The 25,577-nt window shown below is 41.7% G+C and overlaps 1 protein-coding gene across 1 annotated transcript in view; it reads right to left on the bottom strand.

The window, feature by feature from the left end:
• LOC136735044 (tyrosine-protein phosphatase non-receptor type 14) overlaps positions 1 to 25,118 on the bottom strand; it is a 50,780-nt gene extending 25,662 nt beyond the window's left edge. Inside the window, exons 1-2 of the mRNA XM_066698002.1 lie at positions 24,715 to 25,118; positions 5,286 to 5,600 (exon numbers count right to left, since the gene is read on the bottom strand). Of these exons, the coding sequence (XP_066554099.1) occupies positions 5,286 to 5,459 (174 nt within the window). The 5' untranslated portion in view covers positions 5,460 to 5,600; positions 24,715 to 25,118. The remainder of the gene's footprint in view (positions 1 to 5,285; positions 5,601 to 24,714) is intronic.
• Between the last annotated feature and the right edge of the window lie 459 nt (positions 25,119 to 25,577).

Genomic DNA, 25,577 nt, shown 5'->3' with positions numbered 1-25,577 from the left:
AACCTGCAGACACCCATTTGATCAAACCTATCTTTCAATGCTGTGAAGGGGTCAGTCAACCCAAGATGAACACTTCAAGACAGGAATGAGAAGTTGCCCTAAAACTGAAATAAATCAATTAATCAGTAAATTCAGGTATTGATTTATTTCAGTGTAAAGCAACTTGTCTCAAAGTATACAGATTTTAAGGTTGGTCACCCTTGCATCGTTAATCAATACAGATCACTAAATGAAATGCCACAAATTTAAAATCAAGCTTTTATTAAGAATATTTACATGTAGGCTCTCTCACTTGCACAAATTTAGGATGAACAGATTTTGGCAAGCATTTATTATAGCCACACTGATTAGCTTGTGATGCAAAGGTGTCAAGTGGCAACGTCTTGTTTCGCCCTTGTTTTCCAGACTGTATCCATCCATCCATCCATCTATGAGTCTATCCATCTGTCTATCTATGGCTTTCATGTGCTGCTCTGAGTCTTGCTGGCTAGCCTGCCCTGTCTGAGCTGTGCAGAAATGCCAGGCATCTGCAGCCATGGCACAGGAATGAACTACATGCTCTGTTTGATAGCACTGCCTACTGTGTTGAGTCTACTGGGATAGGACACAAACATCAACAGTCTAGTAACCACTGCAGACGGCCAACAGGATATTTAGTTTGCATTGAAAACGATAGGTTGTGAGCAGATAAGGGAGCCTGCCCCGAGGTGACCGCTAGGGGGCCTCGGCAAACACAACTCCAGACAGGAGCCACAGAGGCCCCTTGGGACTAACCTGGGCTGTCCAGGAGCGAGGACCACAGTCACACGCTACCAGGAACTGTCTGCAATCAGCATATACAAAGCGGGGCTACAGAGGTCAACTCTTACACCCTCCGCTTACAATAGCAAGGCCGGCTGCTCTACTAGTGCATCTAGGAGTGAGGCTGTATATCTACTTGCACAATTTATGGGGCAGGCAATCAAGCAACTTGTGCTCCCTCCACGTATTAATGTGGCAGTGAACCCCTGATCCTGCAGGAGCGGGGCCACAGACCCACTGAATATCACACAGCTGGCTAGTCAACTGAGTAGCCACAGCTGGACATAACAGTATAGACAGCGTGGCGGCAGCAGGAACAGGGCAGTAGTGTGGAGTGGTGTTTAGGGCTCTGGACTCCAGCACACAGGGTTGTGGGTTCAATCCCAGGTGTTGTACCCTAGATTGCTCTAGTAAATGACCAGCTGTATAAATGGGAAAACGTACAAAATAATGGGTATCTTGTAACAATTGTAACTCCATAAGACACAAACTGAGTTGGTCAAATGTCCTTAGTGCATTCCAAATAGCACCTGAGGTGAAGCTGACTCTCTTGCTCTGAAGCGAAGCCATCAACTCCATCCATGTTGACATGGATACAGCACTTTTGGGAGGCCGTAGCTTGACCCTGGACCAACTCCCGCTTTTAACTCTCGGTCCATCGCAGACTCAAACTTAAACCAAGGGAGATCAGCAGCTATATTGGGGCAGAAGCAAGCAATACATGAAATAAACTGGTAACAAGTTTAATAGAAAGAATACAAAATAGAGCTAGATCTTTATTTATGTATTTAATTTGTTGCTGAGTGACATGTGGCTTTGGTATCAGGTCTCATCATGGGGAAGAAAACAAAGTTTAAAATGAGTCAACCCAGGGGGCTCGGCAATATGGGTGTTTTTGCCTGCTGCTGCTGCTTATTGGCCCAGTGCGAGCTCAGAGCGACTGAGACAGGAGGGTGATCTCATGTCTGTCCTGGCCAGGGCAGGGTGTGGAAGGGGAGGCCTTTCGGGCATCTGGCCGGGGGGGGGGTTGGGGTTTATTTATTGCGCTGCCGACGCCTGGTAAATTTCACAACATGGTGCGAGTAAACACAGCTTCCCCAGAATCGAGCATCACAATATCACTTGAACTGCCCACTGCTTCCATCAGTGTAGCTCCTGCACGGCCACTGTTCCTGTCTCAGATCACAGCCACCTCCACGACAGAGGTTACACACACAGCAGTCAAAACCACACACACACACGCACACACATATAAATATGGGAAAATGTGTGCAGTCGAAACATGATTAAGACACGATGGGGGTGGGGGGACAGGAAGTGTATGTATTACACGATGAAGTTCTCTTTGATCTGTGAGGCCAGTTTATCGGAACTACAATACACATAACACAGGAACCGGTGCGGGCCTTTAAACTGTGGTTGTAAAATAAAAATAAGCAAATTAAAAACAGCCATAATGAGAATACCTCACAAGCAGGCTAGTTTACTTGAGGGCTGCTTTTTGAGGGTTGAGTTTCAAAAAGGCCGAATTCGCTCACACCCTGTATCTCCTCTTCAAAATACAAGCCTGCCTCTTGTGAGCTTATTTTTGAAAAGGAGAAGGAGTTAACGCAACAAACACCAGAATAGCTCAAGCATAGAGCTGAATTAGAGACTACCTTAGGCATGGAGGAGGGCTGCCCTGTTTCTGGAGATCCTCAACCCTGCTGCGGTTATAGGTCTCTCTGCACTAGGGTTGTGCCAATAGATATTATCATATATTGACGATAATGACAGTCATCATCATCAATATACGATAATATCATCTATCAGCATAACCCTAGTGCAGAGAGACTTATAACCGCAGCAGTTTAATTTGCACTTCACGGCTACGGGGGGAGTAGAGCAATGTGTGGCTGCGGGGGGGAAAATACATCTCCAGGGTAGATTTGGGGGGTGGGGGCGCTGCACCTTTTTGGAATAAAAATCATATTTAAAAGAATGATGTGTAACTTAAGAAGAAAAAGTAACAAAAGTGCGCTTTCAGTTTTGTTGTGTGTGGATGTACCGTGGCAAGAACTTTAAGTTCGCTAAAAAAATCTTAAATGGAGCCAAATACCCGATCATATTATCAAAACGTGATGACTATGAAAGGAAAAAAATGTCCAAATGTATTTTCCTGTTTAACAGGCTATGAGCAGTCAAACTTATAATGACACTTTATTCTCACAGCTCTTGCTCATGGAAGACCATAATTACACATCTCAGTTAGTGTATTCAACAGAAAAAGCTTTACACATACATGTTATATATCTTTCAATATGTTTAATAAGAAGTAGTCCCACGTAGATTTTTAACTGAACAAACATCAATGCAAGAGTATTATCTGCAAACAGAGACCATTGCTATGGAAATGTTGATGCTACAGCTGTAACCCTGACAGACACCTTGACCTCTGTCTCACACCACAACTTGTAGTTTCTAGTGCAGCTACAGGGTATTAAGCACAGCTTTATATTGAAGAAAAAACTAAATAAACAAATATAAAACATGTAATGTGATTAAAATACACAAATAACAGTCATATAAAAAATACAGGATTAATGACTAAACATGTTGTCGTAGTCTATTCTACTGCCACCGACTATCAAAATATCACAACATGCAACAGTTAACCCCTGTTAATATCGGATATCACGATGTTTGCACATCCATTATCAGCGATATGTAATTTTTAATATTGCCCAACCCTACTCTGAACCCTAGTCAGAATACCTTGGACACTATGGTAACATCGAAAACATGAGACCTATGACTAAAGCAGGTAAGGAGTTAACTGGTTCAGAGGGAGCAAGAAATACCACGACTCTGTGGGACCTCAAGTCAGATACGCCCTGTTACTCACTGCTAACTTGTAACTCGTTCCTCGTTAATGAAGGGTCCTTACATACATCCCGTTACACATGCAGCCAGTGACTGGCTAGTCTGTTCTTCCTGCATGATCTTTGTGCAGCTTTCTCAGAACCTGCCAGGAATACTATGCTTCCAGAAGTCCTCGCCTAAATGGTGTGCAAACAGCAAGAACCCACCCAAGAGTGTTTGGGCCCGAGTCTGTGAAGTCTAACTCAAACTTAAACCAAGAGAGATCAGCAGCTATATTGGGGCAGAAGCTGAAATAAACTGGTAACAAGTTTAATAGAAAGAATACAAAATAGAGCTAGAGAGAGCTAATCATCAGAGGAGTGTTAACCACAGCAATTCAGAGAGACCCATGGGATTAGCGATGGGACTCCCAGCAGCCTATACTAAAGCCCCCTGTGGTTTCTGAGAACTGTAGGGCAAAGCTTCACAAAATCAACCTAAATAAAACAGAACTGGTGCACATAATCTTCAACTCAAATTGCTCCATTTAGCACCTTGTGTTTGTGTTATCACAGTAACTACCCTGTTTCACTTGTCAAGTGTTGAATTGCCATCCATCACTGAGGGAATTGTGTAGGGCTTAAGTTCTTAAACGAGACCAGTGCTGTACAGAGAGAGCATGTAATTTCTGGATTGTAGATTTTGAAGAAAAATACCATATAATAAAAGAAAAATCCCAACTCTTATTAAAAATAAATCCATGTTTTTTAGTTTTTTTCTTTGTCTTAGCTGCGCTGTCAGAGACTGGTTTAAACGTTTTCTTCAGTGTTTAAAACACGAATTGTCTCTCTTCACAATGCTTTTGTTACCACTTTACCATACTGTGTTAAAAAAAATGCTTTGGACTGAACGAATAGCTAACAAAATGATGGGTGGATTAAATTTGAATTATAAGTTCGAGTTACTGCATGAAGCCACCAGGGCCGATGTGGTCACAACACAGCTGGATTGCCTGCAAAACCTCTTGCAAGAGATGCCTCCATGAGTCTATAGGAGACCCTTATTTTATAATTGTTTGTTTGTTTGTTTGTTTTTTTGCTTTATTTTTGCATTATTTCTAAATGATATTGAAAAACTTTGTTGTATTGATGATTATGGGTTTTCCTTACACATTTATGAGATCATACATTCAAAATACACCATCTGTTTATTCCAAAAGAACAAAATCATTCAACTGGAGCACTCGGCTGGCAAATTACTTTAATTAATTTAATTATTCTCTCAATTAGACTTGTTTGTTTTGTTTGTTCATTTCCAGTGCTGATCCCTTGAAATCTGTGGGATTTCAGGCACGGGGAGAAGTGTTTAATTAATCCTATTAAGTTCATGAAACCAGACCGAGGGGGTCTAAATTAATTCCTTGTTAGGTGGGGGGCGCGGGTAGCAGATTTGTGCAGTCTCTTCTCGATTTCATTCCAGCTCAGCTCTCAGCTACTACATTGGTCTAACATCATTAAATGGGATCCAGAAAAATTCTATGGGTTCTGCGTTGGGGGATATCTGAAGCCATCGCTATCGTGAACAAATTGATAATAGAATCAATCATAAATAAATTGGGGATGGGGGTCTCCTCCAGGCCTCACCTCTCGCAGCTCCAGCCTCTGGGCCACGGCCTCCAGGCACTCCTGACCGGTGCTCTCCACAGACAGCGTGCACTCGATCACGTTGTCATCCAGCAGGCGGATGCGCGTGACGAAGCAGTTCTTGCTCAGGACATTGTAGCGCCGGGTGCGCCGCAACTTCAGGCGGAAAGGCATGGCTGAGGGCAGCGCGGCAACGCGCCCCCACCCCCCCACTCTCCTGCTGCGGTCTCCGAGCCCTTCTGCTGCACTCGCAAGTTACGCCCTGCAGACCCAAATGACTAGCCCATTCCCAACTGCTGCAATGATCCCACAGGCCTAGTAGTGAGGGAGAGAGAGGAGAGAGAGAGAGAGAGAGAGAGAGAGGGGGAGAGGAGGAGAGAAAGTTCTCTGGTTACAATTTATTTTTCTCAGCAGATGCTCTTACCCAGGGTGACTTTTCGGACACCTCAAGAGAACAGCAAGAGCCAGGGATTAAAGTGCACAACTGCAGTCAGAGTGGCTTTGTGTCTTTGGTCAGGGTTGTTGTTGTGGTTGTTTTAAGCCAGCTGCCACACTGAATGCCTTGTGGCAGGAATGAAGAGGTGGATGAATGAATGAACAAATAAATCAGTGATGCAGTAATTCAATTAATTACGCCAGGGAGTGAGGTGGAGGAACAAAGTCGAGTCATGCCCTGCTTTAGCGCCCATGGGCGAAGTTATTGCACCGCACTGTGGACCTTCTTCTGCGCCTCTATACTTTCCTCCCGCTATTCAAAGGCCTGTCAGCAGCCAAATTTTGCAGATCTAATCTACTGGAAATGGCCGTACAATAGAAAAATCATCCACAGAACACATCTGATAGGACACTTAACCGGAGAAACAAATATATATTTTGAAATGTAAGGATTCCTGACATCCTTATCTTCAAAACAAACTGAAGAGCAGTTTCCATGAGCAATTTCTTACTGTAAAACAGTTCATTATGGTCGAGGCATGGTTTTAAACAGGTGATCTCCTCTCATCTCAAGATCTAATTATAAACTGACTCTGTGGTGAAGAAAAGGATATTGACAGGCCAGGAAAGTAGTTTCGTTGCAGGTGAGATATCACCCTGTGGCTGGGCCTTGTGGCTGGGCACTCTGCCTAACCAACACAGTCACGATTGCGCACTGTGTGAAGTGCCCTCACGAAGGTGCATTATTTCAGCAATAAGAAAAACTTGAATGGAGATCAGTTCCAAAACACAAACTCAATATTCATATCATACTCTGTCAGAGTAACGCAGACTGGGGTTGCTGCTTAACCCTTCAAAGTGAAGAAGGGCTGCAAACTCTTGATACGTCATTAACAGGGGTGAACAGTTACCTGGACCCTCGGGTTTGGGTCCCAGCTAGAAGCAAGAGCCACAGCCTTATCCCACGGTCTTTGAAGATAACTGATGTTTCCAGTGAGAAAACGCAGATGTTTTACCACCAGTGATCAATGATTTTCAATCAGGAGACTCGCAAGAGCACCTGAGATTCTCGTCAGACATTACCTGCTAGGTGTGTGCTGTGTAGTGTAGCTGTCTAGAGACGTACACTGCATAGGCCATAGAAGTTCACAAGGAGGCAACACAAAACATTTTTTTGAAGATGTAAATCCAAAAGAAACGGGGGGAAAAAAAAAAAAGGTCTGTAGCCATGTTGCATTTGACGTTCTGGCTGGGCAAAACACCTTGATGGATAGATGAGATGAATGTCACAATTATACAAGCGTCACACACCACAACGAGGTGAGTTTAGAAGTTAATTAATAATAATAACTGCTTAAGACATAACACTGTAACAAAAACAAACTCGGCTACTGTAAATACTACAAATACTTTGATCTTTGGCACAGGATTAATCAACAAACTAATCTTTAAATGTTAATAAGAGCCATGGGCACTTTGATGTATGGGGAAAATATCCTGTTATCTAAGACACATTACAGCAAAAAACAAAACTATGATTTTATGTATTTATTTATTACGTAACTCCACCATAGTATTCCAGAATTCTACAACCCATAGACCTTAGAAAAACATGCTGATGTGCAATGACTAGCTCCAAGAACTTTTTATGTACTTATTTATTTTTTAAGAGAGATGAATACTCGGGCAAGATGCTTCTCTATAATTGCATGGTCTTTAGCTTAATCCTTTCTGGAAACAAATGCCAAAGCGAGCACTGATCCACAGTGAATCATCTTTACTGGCGGTGGTCTCAGATTCACAGAGGGGAGTTCCTTCAGTTGATTTCAGGTCCATTCCAGCTCTTTTTCGGAACTGGAATGGAACAATGTCAGCATTACAGAACCGGAACTGGAATGGACCAGATTTAAGTCAGACAGAATTGGACAAAAGCAATGGTTCTCGTGTATCAGTGCGATCTAATCTTGCCGATTCAAAATGGAACCGCACAGCCTGTGACCCCATCACTCTGCTTTGCAGCCTACAAACTGTTTATTTCATCATTTACATTGGTAGTTTTCTAATCTGAGATTCTTGCATGAATGAACTACCCTCATCCAAACCAGCACAGTGGACCAAAACAGTTGCCTGTCGCTTTGGTTTGCAGGAATTCCTTACATAAGAAATATTACTATTATTATTATTATTATTATTATTATTATTATTATTATATAGTCATTATCTATGGCGACTTACAGTTTACACAAGAAATGTTTTAAAGCATGACAAAAGTACAGTAGTATTACTTGCACAAACATAGTCACCTTCTTTGGTTCAGTAGGTCTATAAATAAAAACATCTAATGACCTGGGATGATAGCATACTTCTATAATCATATACATTATTGTAATAATAATACCAAAAAAAAAACAAAAAAAAACAAACTTCCTTTTCCCACAGGGCCATATAACAAGAATTAATCTCAAATGACTTTCCAAATGATGTTGTTTCTTGTCTTTTTTTTTTCATTTTTATTTTTTTAAGTAAACAAATGCATGGCAATTCAAAAGAAGGGGATTTGAAAAATGTGGGAATGTGTTGCTTCTTGTTGGGGAATGCTGTGGCTCTGGACCGCATCCCAGATTCTTTTCAGGGCTAAACAAACACACCTGATGGAAAAATGCAACAGAACACAGGGTGTGCAAAGGCACAAACAACATCCATTCTCACTTGCCTTTTTTCTGACTAAATCCATCATCAAATGTACATGGAAAACATAATAAATTATGTAACCTATAGCTCAGTAACAGAATTAAAATCATCAGGAACTTTCCAACATAAGACATTAGAAGCCACCCTTCAAAAGTATTTAGCTCCTCTTCAAAGTGGTGCCAAAGGGAATTGAAATCAGTACCTTGTGATGGCAAGTATTATACTAAAACAATTAGTGAAGTTTGTTTTACAAAGGATGCTGATGCAAGTTCTCTTACCACTATACCAATGGAGAAAATGTCAACTGTGGCCTACATATCTATGTACACACTACAGGTCCCTCTGAACCTGTATTATAATGCGTGCCACATAGAGATCTATATTTCTCCATGTTTTCTTGTCATTTAGGACAGTGCATTTTTGGACGCACAATGTACGCTTGCATTTCCAGAACATTTAAAGAAACATTGAAGGTTTAAGCGTGATGGAAAATGTTTCACAGACATAACTGTGAAAAAAGTAAGCAATCATACACCCACAATACACTCCTCTCTCTCTGATTTAGGATCATCCTCTCTTGTCCTCAGAGCTGTCCATTATCCCTCCCTTCCATTTCAAACCTGAAATGCAGTTACAAGTGCACTACAACTCACAACTAAGTACTGTTTGAAAGACTCCTAACAATGTCTCCTAATAGCATTTTCTGGGAATTTTAGAAGAAACATTTCCATGGAAAACAGTTAGTTTACCTTTTTCCTTAAGTAGGACAGGGCTTAATGACTTAACCTCTCAGGCGGGGCATAACTAAACAGCAGCCGGGCCCTTTTAAACCTGTCCCTTTAAAGTTCTCACACAAACACGAGACCTACTCTGCTTCTTAAGATAGTACAATATCCAAGGCCTGCTTACAGAGGTACCCAAGGCAAGAAACACAAACACACAAACATAGCCATTATGAGCTGCTTTTGCCAGCTTTGTGCATGTAAAACATTTGTCTATTGGTTGTGATTCTGTACTGCTTTGTAGCACTTCTGGCAAAACCGCGGCCTTGTGTCGAGGGTCTGCCACATCAAACCAGCTGTGATCCTGCGACAGAGTGGGAACTGTGCTACTAAAGCATTCAATAGTATCCATCAGTCGAAGTAAACCACTTAAACTTCCAAAATGGCTGGGATTGCTGGTAAAGAAAAAGTCGTGGTTTCACATTTCACCTGTAGACAAAATACAAACATGGCAGCTAACAACACATTCGATGACTGCAGTGTGTAGTGTGTAAAAGGGGAGAGCGGCCTAAATTAACCTCTGCTTTCGAAGACTGAAAAAATTAATTTGTGTGGAAACAGTAGCAACCTTAAACATCATAAACGCTTCCTATTGTTTTTTTCCCCTCCAATTATTCATTTATTTATTTTACTTGCTCATTTATAAATATTGTTTGGGATAAGGTACCCCCCTCTACCTCTAAACAATGATTGCATACAGCATGTATAAACATGCCTCTTGCACACAAAAGTACTGCGATCATCAGGGCCGCTGCCTTCTACTAGTATTTAAAAGACTGAATAAGGAATACTGCCAGCCATTCACACCATACATCATTACACTAGACAGGTGCTAGCCAATTCACAGAGACAAACAGTGTTTAGCATCACCTAAAATGCTAGTGTTAAAAGTGTACCTTCATAGAAAGCAAATATTAACTACATGGTCTGAATGTCACCCAGCTTCACAGTTAAAATATTATTTCAGGAAATTGCATGATTAAAATAACCTGCATTGGTTATTTATAGCACCTTGTTGATGAAGATTATTTATTTATTTTGTAAGACGTACATCGCATATTCTACTGCTCCGAGTGACCTTTCTGGATACCAAACAGAATTTGGATTCTGATTTCAAATCAATCCAAACACTGAAGATTTGTACCTGGACCTGAAGACTTGAAGTCTACTCTGGGACGGTGCTAAGACACCCATGTTCCCACCGGTTTGTCAACTCGGGCCTTTTAGTATCCCCTGCACATCACTGTAGATTGTCCTGTAATGCCACTGACTAAAGAGGTCCAGCAGTTGCACCCCCCTGCTCAGAACCCCATCCACAGTCCAGCAAAATGTTAAGACATCCGACCATCACCCGGACTACATAGAGGCAACACTTCTGCCTGGTGCGATTTATTTCCAACTCACATAAACACAGCGTATACATTTGCACTTTGTAATTATGTGGTGTGGAAAATACAAGGGGAGTTTTTTTAATGTATTTTTTTTATTCGTCTGTATTTCTCAGTATGGCTCGGTATGTCAATGTCATCTGTACCCCCTTCAGTACTAAGGCAGTGTCTTCTGTTCAGTTCGTTAGAACCTCCCTGTTGCCCCTGGGTTTTTTGTTGCTCAAGATGCAACGGCAACCCCCCACAATCCTTTGTTTACCTTCCCCCACCCCCCAGTAAATTCCCAACACTGAGTAAAGCCAGGTGCAAAGTTCAAATAGGGGAACATCTTTTAAAAAGAAAAACAAACAACGAACCTCACAAAAGGAGTCACAGCAGGACAAAGGAAAACAGAGAACAAACATTATCGCAGGGGCTGTAAAACCACACGCAGAACAATGGAGAAGTGGGAGAAATGTGCAATGATATTTGGACTCAACATTTGCTTTTTTAATACCTGTTTAAATCAGTAATGAACATGCATTTTGGTGCAACCTGTGTACTACGGCTAGATGCCATTCAAGGAGTCAGGTCAAATCCACTGCACGGAGGACTGACACTGAAGACAGAGATTAAAAATACATATAAATATACATAGTGTTATTTCTAATTCATCTAAACTTTTACTCTCCAGTTCTTGGCACACAGAGGTCAGAGGTCAGATACAGATAAGATAGAGAGACAGACAATCCCAGACCATCTTCAGACAACTGTGTGCCGTCTGCCAGGATGCAAGGGCAACAGTCAATTAACGCTTCAGTCCACAGTCCAGCTCTACTCTCTGACCTGAGGCCTTCTTCACTGTTCATTTGGGAATTCTTATTTACTCTGAATAATAGACTCCTTTAATAACTTCAATAATACCAACGTTGTATTCCATATTGCATCACGGTACATTTCTTCAGTGCAGACAAAAAAAAGTTCAATGCATTTCTGGAACTATTTTATTTAATCTCAGTCCTGCACTTAAGCAGAAATAAATAAAAGAACAAGTCAACTTTGTGCACCCACACACAGCCGGGCCGGAACATCTGGCAGAGAGAATTGTTACAGGATGTCCAGAACAGAACAGAACACATCTTGTTTGAACTTAGTTTGCCATTAGGCACAAAGAAGACAAAGCACAAGATATTTTTCTGTTTGAAGGGATGAAAAGCAAAGTGGATGCTATTAAAAGAAGAGATTTCTCTAGATCTCTCTATATATTTAGACATCTGTCTAAAGAGCAAAGAGACAAAAACACACAAAAGGCACAAAGTTTTAAGACTTTACAACTACTGGAAACACAACAGAGCTATTCAAAAATAAAAATAACAACAAATGCATTAACTTTTAATAGCATTGTGGAAATAAAGGAAAAAATAAAAGGCTCAAGCTTTTTATGTAGACATTTGCATTACAAGGACATTGAACGCAAACCCATATATGCAATAAGCGGTCACTATACTCTTAAAATAAATGCTGGGCTGAGACACATTAGTTCACCAGATCCTGCTCAGGGAAGACCTGTTACGTAAAGAAACAGGCCTTTTGCCCAAATGACCACTCTATCAGTAGGGGAACAGAGAAGGTGATTCACCCCCACAAAAAAACAAAATACACACACACACACAAGATTTACAACTTTAGCTGAACACCACTTGCCTGCTTTGAAGTGACACTGTGTTCATTCATTGCAGTCTGTGAAATGCAGGACTTCAAAAGCCTTTTGCTTGCCATCTGCCTTATTCTGCTGCTCTCTGTTCTTCCCTCAGTTGTCCCCCTGGTTGGGAGCAGTAATGGGGAGGGTGTCATGAACTCGAGGGGACTGAAGTGTCCGACTCATGGGAATTCAACGAGTCATCAGACATCACCCAAACGTGTGCGACGTGTGTGAGTGTGTGTGTAACAGGGGTCAATGTGTACACAAGCCTGCAACAGAGATGTCACTCCCCTACACATGGAAGAGGGTTCAACCTACCCCATATAATATAATTTACACTTTAACAGTAAATCATCCACTGACTCACGAACTGACTACCCAGGCTAACCCAGTATTAATCTAGGTAAGTAACAGGACTGAGACATGGGAGGATTTCCTTAATCTGCCAGATGTGAGGAGATTTAAATTCAGAAGGTGAGAAGAAGTAAACACCCATTACAAGGTTGAATAACCAACCCCACCCCCACCCCTCTTGTCTACCCAGCACCCAGAACTTTCTGAGGCATGCAGAAGCTATGCGTAGGGCCAATGGAAGAGGTACAGCACAATACCATCTCTCTCTCTCTCTCATATGTAAAGGGAAAAAAGTATCTGGCTTTGATTACATATTTTTCAGTGTTTGTACGTCACAAGCCATAGCACAGATTTACAAGCGGTGTAACCCAAGGCAACGGGACAGTAAACAGACCCACATGTTACCCGGTTTGATGTTTTATTAGGACGCATACATTAGTCACACCCAACAGACAATTTAGCATGCAAAGTTCCTTTACATTAAAGAGGAAATAATAAGGGGTGGAGCTCTTTTAACTACAGAAATACCTTTTAGCAGCAGTAAGCCTGAACAGAAGTGTCAGTTCAGTCCCTGCAGGGACGTGCAAAACTGTGGTCAGTGAAGGAAAATAAGCAGCTGCCAACATGTGCAACACTTTGGTTTACAGTCTACCGTACAATCACAAATTCCTAATTCAATGACACAAACAGCCACAGGATCCAGTCCTTGAGGTGTGTAATGCAATGTGTTGTTTATTGTGTCCCCCCAGAGTTTTTAACCACTTTGTTTGACTAATAAGTGTATTTAATTGGTCAGAATTGCTCTCTTCCTTGGATCTTAAGCAGGTGTTGGATTAAAGAAAGAGGCCTATAAAAATGGCAGGCACCTGGGGCATCCCTACCATAAACATCGACCGAAAACATTTTAACTGCTTAGCCATACAGCTCTGCTCTCCAGCCCTGGTCCCACAATAGTTTAATATATCACCTAAGTCACCAAATGTGCCTAAATTAATCACCAATTTCTAAAGGCCTGGCACCGTGAGTCATGGATGAATTCAGCCTGTGCAGTCCCGTCACCGGCTCAAGCAGTGCAAGGACGGTGAGCAGATATTCAGCGGTTTGTTCCAAAAGACATTATACAAATTATATACTCATGTACCCCCAGAAAGACCAGTTTCCCTGCACCTCAATGTACTGTAACTACTATACTTTTTTTTTTTTGTTAAAATCCCCCTCCCCCAAGCACCAGTACTAGCTGGAAGTCTGCAGTCTTGCTTCCTGCTCATTATGAGGAAGTTACTATCAATCCAGGTCTCATCCCAGACTGAAGCCCTTTCTGCTGTTATCAGGTTGTTCCAGCTTCAGGTTTTTTTTCTTGTTTGTTTTGTTTTTTTACTTTCTTAGCAGCAGGAGAGGTAGAAACCAAAAGAAGCCCTTGCAAATGCACAAAGAAATGCAAAGTTTCCCATTCTGGCATTCATTAAATCTGCTTCACCACTCACAATCTTCCCCCACCCCAATTCAAAACCCTGAATCCCCACTCCTGCCTCAGAAGCTATGAACTACTAAGTCCCAGCACAGATCCAATTAGGATTGAGGACTTCAATCTGTAACCCAAATAACATGCAAATCACTGACTGCATTTTTTCTAGTTTCTTGTTTTTTATTATTATTTATAAAGCGATTTAGTTTAGTCACCGTCAGTAAAAAAATAAATAAAAATAAATATATGAATACAATAATGAGCCACTACAGAATAACAAATGGAGTTCAAGAAATTTCAGTTCAGACTGTTGGTGCACGGTTTGGACTGAGTGTCGACAAGGCCTTGAAATCAGGTAAAGAAAGTTTACAAATTTTAGAAAGAAGACCATGTCTGTACATATTCTGCTGTAGTGTGTAATGTGCAAGGCATTTTTCTTTTCACAGAGACAATTACCCCTATGTCTTCAACCTAATTTCTTGACCTTCGCTGTTCAGTCGGAGCTGCTCGTGTACACACAGCAGCAGACACGAAAGCCAGCTGGGAGATTTTATATCTAGAGAACCCCCTTTTAACCCCGCTGAGGTCTGTCAAATAAAAATCAACTGTAATTTTCTCTGTATTGGCAGCACATGCTGATGTCACGTTTAGCACCAGAGACAGATGTACAGGCGCGGCAACCAGAGGTTAATTAGACTCATGTGCATCTTTGAAGACAACATTGGCCTCCTCAGTTCAACACCACTTGCTTGTAAGCAACATGACGTCCGAATCCTCACTGCAGATTGGAGGTATTGTAAACCCTATTTCAGCAGAAGCACGGAGAGAAGTGGCCTGGGAAGGGGACAATGACATTCCCTCCAATACAAACAGTTATTAGACAGATTGAGGATATTCCCCCCAACCCCTCAAATTTATTTGAAGTGGGAAAATTAAATGACTTTCACCATTTTCAAAGGCAAGCAGCATTTACTTTCTCAAATGAAGCTTCATAGTCAAGGTTTGCCTATGGGAAATCTGACCCCTCACTGTTCCTGTTGATGTGGTCTTCTGTGTAGGTCTGACAGGGATGGGAAATTCATTACAGTCCCCATGTGTCAAAGTGGTTTCAGTTTTTCATCCCACCTGAGGCCTTAATTACTTAATTGAAGTCAAAACACCTGTATGATTCCAGGTCTTAAATCATCCAATGCTAATTGAAAAATACTGATTAAACCCTCCATTTTACACACACGCAAGAACACAGAACAGAAAGACTGCACACTCCTCCCTTGGGCATCTAAAATGCATACCTTAAGAGTGTTGGTGGACTCTAATGCCTAGAGCTCTCTACTATACGGGAGTCTAATGATTTATACATTGATTGTAGAGTTTGCATCATATCCTGCCATGAGCAATCCTTGTTGTTATCTGCTAATAACACAGTAATCCTTTCAGATAAAAAGAGGGGGAGGGAAGTGGGGAGGCCTTTTCAGACACACACACACACACACACACACACACACACACACACACACACACACACACACTTCACAATCCATCCCTGCAAGATTTGCTTCCAACTTTTTTTCCCTCTGCAACACTCCCCCTGGAATGTAAAGCATGAAGCCAAGCTTGTGATTGGTCTGCTTCTCCAGGTGTTGTATAACCATGCATCATTTAAAGTGCCGTGACTCAGCTGTGGAGAAGACTGCAGGTGGCCCACAGTGCTTTGCTACTTTTAAGCGATGGTTAAATCAAATGTGGTTAAATGCAGTTGAGTAACATTTATACAATACACACACACACACAAAGGGGAATTCCATGGGAAGGCTGGTTTGTGGGTAAATTAACTCAACTCTGGGCTAGATTATATCCACAGCTTTACTGCTCCAGAAGCACTGATATGTATGAGGCATGCACATTTAGAAGTTCTGCAAGTTAAAGCAGCATGTGACCGATGTGGGCTAACTGAGGACTGAAGCTGCCACACAAGGAACCTCGAGACTCGGCACACACATCACGTAAGCAAGCCAAGGCCAAGGACACATTAGATCTGGTGCTGAGGGCCCAAACCGCATTACACATGCTTGGAATATGCAAGCCCATTATTAACTCTATCCAGATTTCCAGTAACTTCTGAGAAACATTGAGGAAATTAATTATATGGTAGCATTGGTTTTATGCAGTCATAAATGCAAACACCCTTTACCTGGGATCCAGCGACAAAAAAAACATGCTTTCAAAGCTCTCACGCTAATTCTTTCCAACAGTTTTCCCCTTGGATTTTGATAATGGAAACTAATAAATTACTGGAAGGGGTGAGTAACTGTTCGCTCCGTCTCCAGGGGAACATCAGCAAAGAGAAAAGGGACCACAAGCCTTGATTCACGATTGTCCGAGAGAAAAACAGCTCAACATAGTGGTGGTTAATAGTGGTTTATGGGTTAAATGCTGAAACCTGCTGCAAACAAACTTGACAGAAGACAAGTGGAGCATTGAACAGCAAGACAATGCTTCCTAATTTCACAGAGTTTCCTTCCTTCCGCTGAAATTATTGAATAAGTAACTTAAAAGACATGTTCTGCCCAGAGAAACAAATCATAATAAATAAAATCATGCCATACAATGGTCTGGGATTTAAAGCACCGAGAGAGAACCCGGTTTCTCATCTGAAGTCTCAGGGGAGACTCAATGGGTCTGGAAACCTGACAAATCCCAACGCCCCTGGCTGCTTCCGTTTAAAGCAGTGCCCATCTGCCGTTTGCTTGCACTTTGCACCATATAATTATGCTGGCATGCCACTGACGTTACCAAGCCCAGCAGATGTGGGGATGTTGCTCCACACCTCCAGCAGCTATGCGATATTTGTCTTTGCTTTGTTTTTTCTTTTCTTCTCCTTTTTACACCCATGCTAATAAGCAGCAGCGTGTCTTAACAAATCCCTCCAAACAGCAGCTCCAGCACAGCAGGGAGAAGCGCAGAAGGCTTAAAAGGCCGCCGGCCTGGCCTGCTAATGTCATCACCGCAGGGGGAGTGGGTCCTTTTGGGTAATAGCCACACAGAGCTTCTGAGGACCCCTAAATCCAAGGGAGGTGGAGGGGGGAACCTCGGGGAGGCATGCCAGAAGTCCCATTCAGTCTGCAGATCCGTATAGCAGGACATCCCTGAATTGTGCAATTTAATCTCCCACTACTGTGTGGATGTGGAAGAAAAAAGAAAAGAAGGTACACTATACAATTACCAAACTGAAAAGAGGAGGGGAAAGGAGAGAGAGGTAGAGGGAAAAAATACAATGGATTAATGTTTTGCTTGAATGGTTTTTTTATGTATATATTTTTGTTTCAAAGGTTTCAAGAAAAGAAAAAGAATCCTGGAGAGACTCGCCTGCATTGACAAGCGGGGCTTTTAAAGCGCTCAATAATCATAAAATCACCCTCTCTGACAATCCTCTCACACTCCACTTTTACAATCACCTGCATTACCTTCCAGTAGTCACTCGCCGTAACCTGATCCATCCTCCGGGGAGGCAGCAGGTAGAGTGTGATTCTCTTTACCCAGCTGCCAGTAATTATCATGCAAGCTGGAGAAACTCCAGTCTGCTTCACCACTGTTACAGGAACAGGACAGATCCACTTTGGGAGACGCTCACAGTCTCCTGCGTCCCGAGTCAAGAAAGTATTCAGCGGAGAGCAGAGGCACTGGACGCATCTAGCACTGTGCACAATAGTTCATTCCAGTCCAGTCCCCAGTATAAATGAGCAGTTTAAATCGGCAGGCCTGTGTGCTCAGATAACCCAGCAGGTTAGATCTCTTGTGCCTCAGTTTCCTGGTTGTTTGACAATGCCAGCCTTCCTACAGTAGCTCCCACATTAGCAATGAGGACGGTTTCATAAAACTCTATTGAACAGACACAGCAGAGAACACAAAAAAAAAAAATCGCTTCCAGTCACTCCATTAATGACTTATTAAAAGAAAATGAAAAACAAATGCATAGGGTATTGGTATAACCCCCCCCCCCCCAGAAAAACTTTTTGTAGTTTCAAACCCTCTTGGTAGTAGTGTAGTTAGTGTATTAGTGGACAATTTTTTTTTTTCCTGTTCTTGGGTTGTTGTTCTCCCCTCCCCCCTGTCCTTTTAATGATATAGGCTATAAATCCACATTCAGAGTAAACATTGCCCAACGTCCAAGATTGTCAGATGGACTACAAAGCTGTGGCTTCGTGGCAGGTATGCATTGTAATTTGCCTGAAATAATAATAAGAGCGACAGGCACCCTCCAGTGAAGGAGCAATACTTTCAGTGGAGTGACAATTACAATTTCTACACTGTGAAATTCCCATTCCAAATTGACATTCACTTTTTTTATCACCTCTGAACATATAGCTATCCCTTCTTAGGAGGATTTTATTAAAGAATTCCAGATAGGCATGTGCTATCATCTGTACTGCCCACACACACACTGCCCAACGGTCTCCAATTCGATGTCTGCTCAAGCTTTTTTATTTTTCATTCGCTCCCCCTGCCCTCCGTCTCAAGGTTATTCTTTACACATTCCACTGAGAGGAGAGTGAGCCGCTGTCAGTACAGAGGAGGGTCAATCACAAATAAGGTTTTCAAAATGAAAAAAAAAAAGCACAGCAAAATGAATGTAAAATACATTTTTATGTTCACAAGAATGTATTTTGTGTATTCTTGTTTGTTTTATAGCTTTTAAGATGGCTTTTTTTTATTTATAAGATTTCTGGTTTTACTACCCAAGAAATGTCAGGTGGCTCAAACTTTTATATGTTTTTAAATTAATAAAGTATTTCCTACAACTGGATACAAGTACACATGAATCATTGTACTGTCTAAAATACATAAGACATAGTAAAATTCTCTTTAAAGTCTTTATTTATGGGGCTTTTTATCACATTTCTTAGAAACGGACACTTATTTATGTCTTTAAGTATCCAATGTCCCATAGGGAGAAAGAAAAACTTTTTAAAACTGTAAAAATGACTTGTATACATTATACAAGGTGTTAAAGCTATATTTATGACTTAACTTTGCAGTTGCAATAAAAGTTGATGTTTTAAAATACAAATTTGCTGGTTACACCACCTGACCATGACTGGTTGTGCCACCTGACATGCTCAATAACAACTGATTATCACATGCAAAGTTCATGGATTCTATTCTGGTTTCTTTTGGTTTTTAAGTCACCCCCATCTTCGCTTGTTTTAAACTTCTTAGACTACGTTTTTATATATTTTTTTATATTACATTTTTAATATGCACATTATAAGGAATACAGGTATGCGACACCTTTCAAATGAAAATAGACAAATATACTATAATTGTCTGCATAGTTGTTCATGATCAGATAAACTATATTACACTACTACCCATTTTTTCTTTTTTGAAATTGAAAGTTTTGACCTTTTCCTCCATTAAAGTGTAAGGAACATTTTGAGATGAAAATGTAATGTTGAAATACCACTCAGACTGAAATTTGTAGACATTGTTGGGTGAAAATAGCATAATAAATGATGGAATAATGTGCAATTGAAATAACCTAACCTATGCGGAAAAGTTTTGACAAAATTTGTACCACAAAATTCAAAAATATAAATCAAAATCACTGAATTTTCATGAAATATAAAAGGCATTATTTTCTGAACACACATAAAATAGTGAAAACACCTTTGAAAATATTTTAAAAATACGTTTGCTATATGAAATGTATGAAATCACAAGCCTGGCCATAAATTCAGTGCATTACATACATTAACTATCAAACATTCTTTCATGTATGACTCTGTCACTGTGGACTGGAGGCTCACAATGAGATGCTGGGTTAATTTATTTAGTTCAGGTGTCTCTTTTGAAACAAAAATGAATTACAATAGATGCACTTAATTAACTTAAAATCATACAGAAAGATTATTATGATCATTCAAATGTATTTAATATATTCAAAAACATGAATTAACATGACTTTTTTCCATTGGTGTAACTGTAATTCTGGTTGCACCATTTGACTTATTGTTGCGCCACCTGACTTTTCAAACTCATTTCAAATCTAAAAAAACTTGGACACCTATATTAACTTTTGGCATTGAAGTAAAGTGTATACATTTTTTAAATAAAACATAAATTGCTACAAAACTATTTTAGTTTTGTAGTTTTCCAGGGGTCATACCACCTGACGTAACTTGACCCACCCTCAGCATGGCTCACAAATGTCAAATTATCAAATATTTGTGAGAAAATTGCTAATCTGCAGCACAGGGGTCATTTGGGGTCTTCTTTTGTGATGCCATATCCTGTTCATAGTTTTCTTAAAGTGATATTACATTCAAATGTTTATTTTATGGGTTGCGCCAATTGACATGAACATTGTTCGGACAAAAGTTCTGTTTTTAAACAGAATACATTTAACATGGCAGTGTTTCACAACTTTTAATAATTTGTAAGTAATTTAACATACAATTATGCCACACTATTTGATTAAGAATTGTATTGAGTAAAATAACCTTTTTACTACAAATTTGTTTTCTGCATATATGTTCGGACGGTTGCACCATCTGACATTTTGGGGCTTCGGAACACCAAAACTCACAAAATGTATTATATTTAAATAAAATGAAATTGGTTCCATATAAAGTAGATATCATACAATCCTTTTATATATTACATGTATTTATTTAATAAATGTTTAGGAAAATAATGGCTTCGGACACAAAAAATGCACGTCATGTCATTGACCCAGGAGTTATGTTAATGAGCGCTAACCACAGATGCACTCCAATCAGGGCCCGCTCAGAGGGTTATCCTGTTGTAAACAGCACCCCTGTGCTCAGCGTCTGGAGGAGCGATCGCTGGGGAGGGGCTTGTGGGAAACAATGGCAGGCACAGTCAGCGGTGTGCAGTCAACTTCTGTCGCTTACAGTCAAGGGAAGGAAAAAAAAAAAAAAAAAAAAAGTCCCAAAATACCAAAACGCTCTGAAGGTTTCAACATCGCCTTTGGAGAATGTGAGGAGAGAAGCGAGGGTGTGGGGGAAGCTCTGAGTTTAGGCAAATTAAGAGGACTCTGCTGAAAACAAGCTTGCAGGCAGAATCACGAATCTTAAGACAAAGGAGGAAGGGGGGGAGAAAAAAAAAAAAGGTGTTAACGGCCGGAAAGTTTGGAATTTCTGTAAGATTGAGCCAGGATTCAGCCTCCTTTCTCAAGATTCGTAGGAGGAAGTAAATTAACTTTCTAACTACACTATCCAGCCTGTGTGGGTATGAAAGAACAAGCTGGCATCTTCTTTTCAAAGAAAATGTAAGAGCTGGAGGAAAATACAAACGTTCCAGAAAACCACGGCGGTGTGTGTTTTTTTCCAGAGCGAGTTCTTTCACCCGACCTTCTCCTTCACCAAAAAAAACGGGGGATAAAAAGATGGCTCGAGGAGTAGAGCAGCGAGTTCTGAATAAGGAGTCAGAGCAGCTTCCAAAAATAGAAACCAAGACAGAGAGAAAAAGCACAGACTATTACTAGTTTGGAGAGGAAAGGGAGGGCGGAGGTCAGGGTTTATGGTCATAACACCAAATCACAGGAAATATGGGGCAGAAAGTCTGGGCTGTTATGCTCGGCTTCTAGTGCAGCTCAGAGGCACGGCGCCTATTCATGCCAACAGATTGTGAGCTTCATAACAAAACGGCTCAAATACTGACACTTAGAGGCACATATTTACATTTTAAACTCTCCTTATTGAATCAAACAAAAACAAAAAAGAGCATCTATGCTTTTAAACTTAAATTAGAGAGTATTATGTGATTCTTCACCATTTTGTATTCCTTTTTTCCAATGGATTCACAGCAGACTCCAATATCTGCCAGCAAGTAGACAATGCTCTTTTCCAAGATTCACTCTCAGCACCATTTAATGTAGGTATTTATTGACGAGCAGTGGTCTGGGCTCTGGAGCAGAGGGTTGTGGGTTCAATCACAGGTGGGGGACACTGCTTTTGTATCCTTGTGCAAGATACTGTACCGAGATTACTCCCAGCTATAAAATATACAAATAATGGGATAAATGCTATCCAGGGCGATTTAATTGTAAGTCACCCTGGAAAAGGGGGTCTGCTAAGAAATATAACAATAGATCTGATCAATAATGGGGGCCTATTATAATGCAAACATATTAAACTCTTCTGCTTGAGGGAACGCTCTCTACCCAGAGACCCCCTTAATTTACACACTGACATCAGAAATGTTGATCTCCACTTCAAAAGATATAAAGTGGATTTCAGAGGCTACAAGATACTAGAAATGCCTCATTTACTTTGTGGAGAGACGCCTGGGGTTACAATATCAATACTGACAAGACAGGCGTTGAGTCTTCTGCTGCATAAGTACAGCTAGTGCCGCTTGTAAATGAAGGTACAGGTCAAACTGCCACCCAAGACCAGTCTTTATTCTCATTGTGGGTCTCACTGGGACACCCAAGGACACAGGTTGGGAATTCGAGTGCTTTGTTTTCTACCTGAGGAATGGAATCCCCCCTCCCCCCCGCCTGCAGAAGATTAGAGACACACAGAGCTCAAATTAAAGGGTAAGGTGCAATTAAAAACACCCAGAGGCTACATATTTCAAAGACAGGCCATGTGCCTTCTGTAAGCCACACTCGTGTCTTTGAGGAGTCCTGTCAGAAGGAACGGTTTCTGTGTAATACTGTAAGAGAGGGAAAGCATTTAGACCCGTCAACAAAGGAGAACAAACCCCAAGCAAGTGCACTGCGAGGACGGGGAACAACAAGTGAGTGAGTGGAAATCACAGGTTTAAAATAACAGACATCCATTGTGTTCACATTAGACAAATCAAATGTCACGTTTGAGCATTGGAGGTTGAGGGACATACATCTGAAATGGGATGCTTTCTGATAATGGCGAAGACATGGGGGAAATAATTCAATATCAGGGAGCAGGAAGCTTTTTGTACAGAATAAATATACATATTTAACTGTACAGTAAAGGTTAAGGTTGTCCACTTCCAATCCATCACATGCAGCTTTGTTTTATTATTTGATAACACAACTGCACTGAAAATGTTCAGGGTTTTCCAACATGTGTTAGCAGTGATTACTGAAGCAGAGCACAGGGTCTTAAAACACAATTAGGAGTTCAGAAACATGTGGGCGCTCCGCCAGTGCTTTTGCAGGCCCCACTGTTATGTGCTAAACATGCAATCGACACAGAAAGACAGGATGTAACAGGTTCTGGTTCAACTTGCCTTCTGAAATAATTGCCTAGTTCATAAGATCTGCACTTTAACCCTTCTGGTGCCATACAGCGTGTGTGGAAATCGTCCTTTCTTCACAGGGATAAAACAGTGAACACCAACTCCTACCAGAACTGGAGATACGTTACAAGACAGAGGAGCACATCCACCAGTATTGTTCACTCGCTCGGTTACTCAACTACAACCACTTCTACTTATATTTTCTTTACAAAAGGTGTACATGTGTGTAAGTGACACCAACTGCAGCAAACCGAAACAGCCCAACACAAGAGGAGAACAACTGGACAAAGCAATCGGGCATTCGGTCCTATTCGCCCTGATGGACCTTGTCGTGGAAGCGTATCCACAAGGCTCTTTGGTGACCTTAAATAACTTGTCACCATGCAGACAACGCTGCGGGGCTCTACTCTTCACCCGAAATAACCTGTGCCAAAAAAGAGCCATCTGGCAAATATCACACTGATCCCCCCCCCCACCCCACCCCACCCCCCAAAAAAAAGTCCCAAAAGGTTCATTTACAGTGTTTTGACATGAACCACATCAATCTCCTACGTTACAACAAACTGAGATCTGTTAGGAGATCGGACTGTTTTGGTTTTAATTGGCCATGATGGTTCTGCTACACCGGTGCATGTTTTGATCATGGATCTTCTCAATAAGGGGCTCTCAGAAGTATGCAAACCCAGTGGGGGTGCTGTCTGTTGGTGTCAGCTCTTGATTAGCTCTATCAAAAGAGGGCAGAGACAAGACCCCCGCCTGGGAGCCATGGAGCTGATGATCTCACACACAGACAATAACAACCACAACAATAACAACTCGGCTGATAATGGTTACACATGACATTTAAAGTTCAAGTCAGTGTAAATATTATAGCATATAGCATTTTAGAAAGACACTTAAAACGCACAGTGTATCCTCAAAGATGAAGAGGCATTTAGATTGGTTTACATTTGTTTTGCCTAAAGTTTCCTCCAAATCAGAATGATTTGGAGGAAACTTTAGGCAAAACAAATGTAAACCAATCTAAAGGCTTCTTCAACGTGGGACATTTAACGCGTGTTAAAGAAAGTGGCTCACCATATATATCACACATAAATATAGAGACCAAGCTGAAAATAAAAATAACTTCGTGCAACTCCAGTCGGACAGATACCCTTATTGATGCGCTACACAGCCGGGGTGTCTGCGGAGAGTTTTGCACACAAACAGCCCGACGCATCAACACCCGTCCCGGGCTGCAGAGGACGACGCACCGGGGGGACGAGTTTCGCTTTCCAGTCTCAACATCCCGCTTGTTTTCAGTTCATAAAACAACAAAAACGACAACAAAACCCTCCCCAACACACACAACTTCCACAGAAACAGCCGTGACCGCCGCACTCACCGGGACTGCTCACATCTCCCTGCGTGGCTCCGGAGCACAAATCCCGCCAAGCGTCTCCCAAGCCTCGGAAAAGCGAGCCCGGAGCCCCGCGGAGGATCCCGCCCCTCCGGACGGCGAGCAGCCAGAGCCGACCCGCACACAAGCCCGTCTCCTGCGGCGGCGCAAAGCCAGGAGCCGCCTTTCCCCCCCAAAAAAAAACAACCCAACTCTACTTCCCAGATCCAAAGCGCCTTTCGGGGACGAACCCAATATGGGCGCCGCTGTGTGCCATTCAAGTGCGGGGAGCGGAGGTCGAGGAGTCCGCGGGTGCTTCCCAGCGCCTGCGTGTCTCCTGCCTGGATCCCGCACAACTTACAATATGTTAATTTCCCACACGAACCCACCCGGAGCCCGGAGGGAGTGACCCGGCCCCTCCTGACATCAGGACGGAGGAATCCCAGGAATGTGACGCAAACGGAGCGGCTTTTCTTCACGGACAGACAAAGCGCTGCAGCCCTCTCCTATTGTAAAGCTTTGCCTACAGGACACCCAAAAGCACCTTTCCCCAATGGCAGCTGTCTGTGCACCCCAGCTCCAGCTTCGGGGTTTTATGTTGGGTCTATTCTGCAGCAGATGCCTCTTTCACTCCACTTATGTGGACACATGTCACTTTTCTAATGCTCAGGAGTCTTTTTATTCATTTGCACACGTCTCACTCAAGCTGAAGGGTTTTTACTATTCTTACCCCTTTGTGGCATTCTCTTTCTGACCAGCACCTTTTCAAAGTTTGGGGTTAGAAAACCTGACATTTCAGAGACGATTTAATACCTAGATATAAATGCACTGATGCCCGGGCACCAGTGAGTATAGCGCCCTGCTCTTTG

Source organism: Amia ocellicauda, chromosome 1 (assembly GCF_036373705.1).
Source record: "Amia ocellicauda isolate fAmiCal2 chromosome 1, fAmiCal2.hap1, whole genome shotgun sequence".
Lineage (NCBI taxonomy): Eukaryota > Metazoa > Chordata > Actinopteri > Amiiformes > Amiidae > Amia > Amia ocellicauda.
The sequence above is the reverse complement of the archived record's forward strand: the minus strand, read 5'-3'. Positions and strand labels throughout refer to the sequence as shown.